The 8,333-nt window shown below is 36.2% G+C and overlaps 1 protein-coding gene across 2 annotated transcripts; it reads right to left on the reverse strand.

Moving 5' to 3' along the window:
- Positions 1-1,762: 1,762 nt before the first annotated feature.
- LOC149527813 (uncharacterized) lies at positions 1,763-5,844 on the reverse strand. 2 transcript variants are annotated; one of them, XM_089812109.1, is made up of 5 exons: positions 5,314-5,844; positions 4,910-4,957; positions 3,336-3,398; positions 3,133-3,198; positions 1,763-3,022 (listed from the first exon to the last, which is right to left on the reverse strand). In XM_089812109.1, exons 1-5 carry the CDS (start codon positions 5,587-5,589, stop codon positions 2,552-2,554), a joined length of 924 nt encoding a protein of 307 aa, XP_089668235.1. In that variant the 5' UTR covers positions 5,590-5,844; the 3' UTR covers positions 1,763-2,551. The 2 variants fall into 2 exon arrangements, with proteins under 2 accessions (XP_089668235.1, XP_089668236.1); XM_089812110.1 differs by lacking the exon at positions 4,910-4,957 and having other exon boundaries at positions 5,314-5,837.
- Between the last annotated feature and the right edge of the window lie 2,489 nt (positions 5,845-8,333).

The raw sequence follows: 8,333 nt of genomic DNA on the forward strand, positions 1-8,333 counted from the left end.
AGAGATAGCAGGCTTTGGATTTACGTTCTAAAATGTTCACTTCATTCCAAGCAAGCAGTATTACTTGACCAATTGCTTGAGGTCAATTAAGAGTACTTGAGCGATTTAAAATTATCTGCTGTGCAGAGAAAATCTGACATAAGATGAGTCAGAAGAACGAATGACTTTGAATCTCATCAATGCTACTAAAATTCATAAATTATTGGTGCCTGGAAACGTTCTCTCATCAGTTATTTATATAGTTAAAGTTTAATCAGCCAGTTTGCTTTTCATCGGTCCTAGAGGACTAAGTTTGGCTTTGGCATCTTGTTATGGCACTTAAGAGCGAATATGCTTAGTTCGTTTCTTAAATTATGATGATTCAGAATAAAATTCCTTCAAATTTTGATTTGAAATATTTCTACAGCAAGCAATATGCTACAAATTTACTTACTGGCTGGCTAATTATATATTTTGCCCTTGTTTGCCAGGGAAAAACTCTATTCGAATTTCAGACAATGACAAGCTGTTCAGCCCTGGCGTCATAACTTTGAAAGTTTGTGTACTTCAACAAAGAACAAAGCAAGTACCTTCACAATGAGCTCTAGCTATTCTCTACATTAAATGACACAACTGCAAAATTTCAAATCCGCTATGTGTTTTCACTGGTTTTTTTGCACTTGTACAGCATTGTGGAGGTAGCTTATGAAGATCAGATGAATGAAAATCTACCACGGTATGCAAATTTTGGTCTTTGTATGGACATGTATATTTGCATGCTATTCTGTGGGGAGAATAGCTGCATCCTTCAAAATGCTGTCACAAGACATCTGGTCGTTTTCCAACATCTAAAAGCTGACAAACACAATGATGAGATCTTCCTACAAAATACTCTAATAGACATAATTATATGAAGAAAAAAAAACTAGTGGACCTGATGGTGAAAGTGTGCACACTGCAGAAGAGCAAAAGTTCAAACCCACTAAAGGAAGAGTTGTAAATGTCTTGTTGAACAATTCGTATGGTAATGGAAAAACAACCCCTCTTGCACGCATTGAAGGGTCTTTTGCACCAAAGTGGTAGTCTTGCTCTGCAGGGGACCTAACAACTACCTTTATCTTTCTGTACACAGAAATTTGATGAAGATAAAACCCTTGAATGCGATTAGACAGAACTAATGACCACATTCTTCCTTGAATATGATGATTGTATTGCTTATAAAAATCCAATGAATTTTTGGAAAAAAGCAGATTCAGGGATAAAGACTACAGCAAAAGATAACATGTAAACCAACAGACCAATAAAATTTCTAGCTATCCTCTCTAGCTTGTTTGGCTTAGAAAAAGTCCCAGACTATGAGTTTTAGTTTCTGGATTCGATTGTGTGTAGTTTTTTATCATCAACGTTTCGGATTATACTACATGATCCATCATCATTTTTTGTTCTTCATGTTCTCTGGCATCCTGATGATGGATCATGTAGTATGATCCGAAACGTTTATGATAAAAAAACTACACACAATCAAATCCAGAAACTAAAACTCATATTCATGGATTGTGGAAATCTCATAGATCTGAAGTCCCAGACTATGAAACTGAACATCTTATCAAAAGAGACCAGCAGTTAGCGAAGCAGATGCCACATTTGTCAACCAATTTAAGCCCTCTTCAAGTGATCAACCAATAAATTAGAAATCAGTTAAGATTGGAATTGAATAAATAGACAAACCTGTGAATGGTACTCGATAAGTACTTAAAAGCAGATTTCTAGCATTAGATCTCCCTTTAAACTAAGAAAATATCTCAGACTTCAATTTATGAATAAGGGATAGAAAATACAACATTGATACTTCCATGGTCAATAGCCAGAAGTATTTTCCTTGGAACCAATTACAATCATGAACAGAGCAATATGAGATGATGCTAAAAAGGAGACCAAACCCCCAAGGTGCATACCTTCTTATTTCTTACAATGCTTTCAATTGTGCCTCTCTTAAAATGCCCATATTTTCTCACAAGTCGTGAGAAACAAAATTGGTACTTCAAATACAATCTAAGGATTCTGGAAATCTTATTTATACCCTCTGAACATAAATAAACTGAGAGAGAAGAAAGTTTGTATACAGGGCATAAATTTATGCCCAGACTGGCAATTCATTGGCAGATACTACCTACATACTGAAGATAGGTTCGATCCCATGAAATTGGGTGTCAAATGTGGCTTTGTCAGATATCAGATATCTATGCAAAATGTGTATCCTCTCCTCAACTGAATGCAGAGCTCAGAACCACCATGGTTGCCCCATTTGCAACTATCATCCACCATAACCAGCATTAAACAAATGTGTCTACTGCCCAAGTCCTTGAATATATTATATTTCCAATTAATTTAATTCATATTTAAACAACTATGCGGCGCATTCTCCAGACTTGCTGAAGAAGACCAAGAACTTAACCTACACAGCAAAATCTTTTGTTGATGGGGAGAATTTAAAAGCATGCATGATTTCATGCACACATCAAATTTGACATCTAAAGTTTTAATGCAAAATACAGAGTGGCCCTTGCTTAATTCATCTTGATCGAACGTTACGTGTCTGTGCATATTTGACTCTGGTAAGCTCTATTCGCCGCCTCCTTGCTTCAGCAGCAGCAACAGCTTTGTTCCTTGAAAGAAGCATTTCTTCATGAAAACCATTTCGAACTATATCACCTATAGCTTCAGTAGGAGCATTTAAATCTGGTAGGCCTACTAAACAGGAAGAACCCTTGGTAGGTCTTGAAGAGTCCCCATTTTCAGACCCAGATGAAGATTCAAATTCATGTGGATACAAAGACACTCCAGAATGCAGAGGCTCATCATACACTCTGCTTAAAGCCAATGTGCCAACAAAATGGTCAGCTGAGTTATGTTCGGTGCGCCTTGATGTGTCATCAACAGAAACAAAAGTTTCTGTACCATGGCTTGAGCCCCTATCAGATGATAATGGTTGGGGAGCGGATAGCAGCCTCTGCTCATGCCTTTGGTTGAGGTGTGCTGCTAACTGCAAAGAAACCATACAGCCGTCTCTCAGCAAAAGTGTCATTCCTTATTTTCCTGAACTCTTTGTAAAAGCAAAACAAACAAAAATGACAGTCAAATAACAGGTTGTACCTGTGATTTTAAATGATAGTTCCACTCTTGTAGCTCCTGATAGGTTTTCATCATTTGCTCTTCATCCTGTTCCACAACATAATACCCATGAGAAACATTTCTTTTGACCAAAACTAGTGAAAAACGTAAACGTAAATGCATCCCAAGATGTTACATTATATAAAAATCAAAATAAAGTGGAAACAAGTGATACACAAGCCAACCTTTTTCAATCTACTCTTTTCCAAAGAGAGTGTGTTCACCATTTCTTTCAATTCCTTGTGTGTCTGCATTCATCAAAACCTATATATTAGTCATGTACAAGATCTCTTACGTTCTCGGCAAAAGAGGAACATTTCATTCACACATGAACATAAAAGTCATTAAATACCACAATGTAAACGTGCAAGTACAAATGACGGCTCATGTAGTCTGATCTGAAAAATCAACTTTTAAAAAAAATCCAAGAACAGTTTTTTCCAGAAAAATTGTTCAAAACGCATATGTATCATTCCAGCTTATGCTCAATGCAGCATGCACAAATGTATTCTCATAATTGTCAATCTAAACACACAAATACTGGGACACACTTACAAGAAATCTCTCTCTCCCTCTCTCAGAGGAAATACTGGGGCACAAAGTGGTGATGGCTACAAGGCATTTCCAAATCCTGTGCAGAAGAAAATTCAAAGGAATGTTCATAGGAAGGGTAGGAGTTGGAATGCATTCCCTCGGAAAATGGGTGGAAGCAGGGGCCTGTAGAATATGGTTGATTACATAATGATGTATATGTTTAAAGCTGTACCCATGTCTGTAAATAGAGTTATGCACACAGATTGTCAAGTGATGTTCTAAAGCAAGGATATATCACATGCAAACTGTGGAATTTAAAGGCTAGTGCAAGGATATATTACATGTAAACTGTGGGATTTTAAATTTTTAAGGGTCCAAATGTATTTCTAGATAATAGCACATACGTGCTCTATCCATGCACCTCAGAGAAAATACAATACACCTACTCTATCTGCATGGTGCGCTTTCAGTTCTTGCATCAAGTCAAGTTCACTTATACTTGCATGCTTATTAAATATGAGTAAGTGCAAGAAGATATCTCTAACAATCTACAGATGGTAGCCATTCACATTAAGTACCGTGTATTTTTAGTTTCAATACCATAATTAACTAGTGAAGCAAGCATTGGGCTGCATACTTGCCCTAATTTCAAGTGTATCTATTACATATCAACATCCTAACCATATGCAGGGCCACCACACACAGTTAATCTTCGGTATCCACATATATATACATGTATAGCTAGGATTGGAATGATTACTTGACTTAATTTGATTCATATCTATCATGTGCCAATAACATCAAGCAAGCACACAAATGCATTTCAGCGAAAAGACAAAGTGCATTGCATGCAATTAGCTTACTCCATATCTAATAAATCAGGCAGTTGATGGTTATTGTGCATTTCATCTACTTCTTGCTTTCATCAATCGATATGGTCTTCACAATATAAACACCCAGACAACCACATGCACATAAAGACATGTACAGACCTAGAAAACATCATTTGCATATTTCATACCTCATAAAAACATAACATTTTCAGAGTTCATACTCAAGAAAACAATACAATCATTTTCAGATTTTTCAACAAAACAGATCCACAAAGGACCACAGTCAAACATATGCAAAAGTGCACAACTCTTCCCATCAAATGTGATCACCTTCACTAGAACTGTGGTTTGGGAGATAAAGATTCAAGAGTATTGGGGATATGAATACCAACCTTTTTCTTAGGCAGCCTTCTCCGAGGTACATTTTTTACACTCATATCCTGCAGAATTTCAAACCCAACTCAAAAACTAGAAAAATCTCAAGCCCAATTCAAAAAACTGAGAAAAAACACAAACCCAGTTCAAAAACAAAGAAAAATAACAAACCCAGTATCTTAAAAATGAGTTATAATTAGTTCAAAAATTTCTGAAGAAAACTGAGGAAAAAAACAATCCACACAACGCCCCAGACCCGTTATAAACAACTTAAATCACCCACAGTCCATTATGAACAACTTAAATCACCCGCAAACAATTATGAACAGCTTAAACCACTTACAAGTCACTATCATCGTAAATGAAAACAAAAAATTCGAACCCAAATACAGAAATTAGCGAATCAAAGAGTCCCACTTACCTTTGAAGACGGCTGCAGCCCACCTGCCCTTTCATCAAACTCATCACTTTCACTCCACGATATTCCAAGCGGCGTCGAAGGACTTCTGTTGGCCAGTTTGGCTTGCTGGGTAATGCGTGTGTCACTAAAGCCACCTCTGGCGATAGCAGATCGCCTCCTTTTAACTGCCCATTTAACGAAAAAACAATCCAAATGACAAAGTGTTAGGAGAGCATTTGCTGCTTCCATTTCTTCTGCTGTAAACTCATCCCTGTTGCGCTTCCTTAACAACTCCATAGCTGTTCTAACAAATGTTTCTCTTGGTAGTAAAACTCAAGAAGGTTACTCAAATAAGGCTTAAATAGAAATCGTTTCCCTGCTATTTTTCTAGGTGGACATGAGGATTGCCACCGGCATGTTTGAGCGTTTGGGATGTTTTCTTGCGCTAATGCGAGTGAAGAAGAGTCCGGTGGGCTGGATTGGGGAAGAAATGAAATCCATAGGATGGGCTGTGGCACTTGATGCCACGTGGCTAGCTGCCGGCTCATTCCCTCCTCTCGCCGCGGTGTTTTTAGGGTTTAAAAGGGGTGGGGTCGGAGCAAAGGAACCAACTAGGAACTGTTAAGGGAGACCGGGTTGATTTTCATGTGAGCTGGATTATATTTGTTTATGCATGACACCTTGGAGAACAAGCTAGGGCAAAGTAAGTTTCCCACTGTCAGACACGCTTAAAACTATACAAACGGTATAATTAGTTTACTGTCTTATGCGATTCTTTCTCTTACAATCAAGCTTGTAAGATTATAACCCTATTAAGCTTAATAATGGAACCAAAATAAATGGGTGGACTACAATTTGTGAGAAGCAATAAACAATAAACTATATTTAAAATTTTAATAGTTTCATGAATAAATAGTTTAGAGTTAATAATTTATTTAAAATTAGAATTTTTAAAAAAGTATGTGATTATATTAATTTTAAAATATACATATTTATAAGGGTAAAAGTTCACACAGTAGTTTCTAAAGTTTTTAAAAAGTTAATAAACAAAATTTTGCTAAATGAATGTTACATCTATCGATTATTTCTTTTATGTGTCTTATCATCCCCTTTTTCTCTATTTCTATCTTCATTTCACAATAGAGAAATAGTTACTTCCACTAGTCATTAACCCCACCCCACATATGAGGGTCACTCAAAGGCAATACTTCTAGGCAAAGGTGAACTATAAGGACATTGAGTCAAAGTGTTAATATTACTTGTGCTAATGAGGCACTTTGGGTCTAAGGAACAATGAGAGTTGAGTGGAGAAGCTTTGGCCATGTCATCAACCATGAAGCAAAGAATGGTCATGAAAAGAAGAGTTATCTAGGAGGACTTTGGCCATAATGAATAGGGCTTACCCCAATGATCCAAAGCTCCTAGAAGTAGGTAATTTCCAATGGCACCTTGTTGGCATGAATTTTAGTATGGGGTGTAACATTAGAACAAATAGAAGCTTTAGCTAAAATAAAAAGGGTGGTATGAATAGAGCTATGAGAATAAATAAAGACATTCATGTCTTTCCAAAAGGAAAATAAAATCTCCACCTAGAAAACATGCCAAATTTGGGCATATTTGAAAGGAATATGAGGTCAATCTCACAAAAGAGCCATGTGCTAAGAGAAAAGCTATAGCAAAAGGGCCAAAAAAAAGTCATGAATCCAACTTCAGAGCTGTTGAGTGCAGTGACAAAATTAAAAGAGCTATTTGAAGGACACAAGTTGTCCATAAAATGGATAGTAACATTTGGGTGCATTTTTCAATGAGTTGGGCATTTTTTGTGAATTTTTCTTTTTTTTCAAATGTTATTGGTGTTCATCAAAATTCTAACAATAGGAGTTTGTCAAAATTCCAATGAATGCAGGCAATACTATTTTTAAAAATGTAGGTTTATAGGTTCTCATTTTTCATTGCTTCAAAAAAGGGCATGCATTTTCTCCTATACATACTCATGAGCCTTCTTATCAGACTAATAAAGGTACTCCCCTTAGAATAGTAGGCATTATCCCTCTTGCCTAACTTGCTTTCCATGTATGCTCATGCCTAAACTACCTGCAAAAATTATCAATATGAAACGATATCCATGCACATTTTCCTACTGAAGTGAATGAATGATGAATGCATGCCTACCTTTGAGAGGGTTTTAGATTTGTATTTATGAAAAGGAAGAGCACTACATCACGGGAATAATCCAAAGTCCTGAGGTGAGCATTGCAAGTTAAATCAAATGTTTAATTGTGTTTGTTTTGTGCATTTGTGCTTTGTGCTTTGTGTGTTTCTGCATTTGAGCATACTACATCAATTATTTATTTTACTAATCACATTCTTATAAATACTTCCCCATTGTCATTTCCAAAATAACAAGAGATGATCTAATATTATTTATAGTTACAATAGGCAAACTCCATTTAGGGTATTCTAAAGATTCTAGGGTGAGAAAAAATCACCAAAGAAAGACAATTTGTGTGTGGTCCTTGATTCTTCTTCCTCATTATTTTCCTCGATTAACTCTCCTCCTTCATTCCAAACTATTATGGGTATCTTCTCTCTCACCCTTACCTCCACCACCCACCCACCCCCCGGCCCCTCCCTTTTATTGAAATTCCCTTTAAGCCCATAATGGGTAGCATCACAAGAAAAATGTACACCAAGTTGTTATGGATGACCAAATGAAGAACATTATCTAGAGAAAAGAGGATATTCTCTTTTTCCAAATTTGGAAAGAAATTGGCCCATAAATAAAAAAATGTTCATGATTAAACCCTTTGACTTAAATGGAGATCTTGTAAAACTAGGAAATGGTAGGAAATAAGAAGCTTTGTTTTCAGTTAAATCCATAATTAAGGAGCCTGAATCTATTGAATGTACTTGTTGAGGATGTGATAGATGAAAATTATATCAATTTTGAATCATAGTCATCATCTATCAATACATCATCACATATAAAAAAATAAACCAAATGACCAATTGTATCAATGAACATCTTTACACAATATGAA

This window comes from Cupressus sempervirens, unplaced genomic scaffold, assembly GCF_028749045.1.
Source record: "Cupressus sempervirens isolate cs-2001-9-10 unplaced genomic scaffold, ASM2874904v1 CseChr00s100013_2_01, whole genome shotgun sequence".
Classification (NCBI taxonomy): domain Eukaryota; kingdom Viridiplantae; phylum Streptophyta; class Pinopsida; order Cupressales; family Cupressaceae; genus Cupressus; species Cupressus sempervirens.

What these genes read in the sequence shown, in the direction of transcription:
- LOC149527813 (XM_089812109.1), bottom strand. Translation starts at nt 5,589, where the DNA reads ATGGAGTTGTTAAGGAAGCGCAACAGGGATGAGTTTACAGCAGAAGAA. An exon ending in GAAGGCTGCCTAAGAAAAAG is followed by an intron (nt 3,399 to 4,909) that starts GTTGGTATTCAT and finishes TGATGAATGCAG; the next exon opens with ACACACAAGGAATTGAAAGA. An exon ending in ACTATCATTTAAAATCACAG is followed by an intron (nt 3,023 to 3,132) that starts GTACAACCTGTT and finishes GTTTCTTTGCAG; the next exon opens with TTAGCAGCACACCTCAACCA.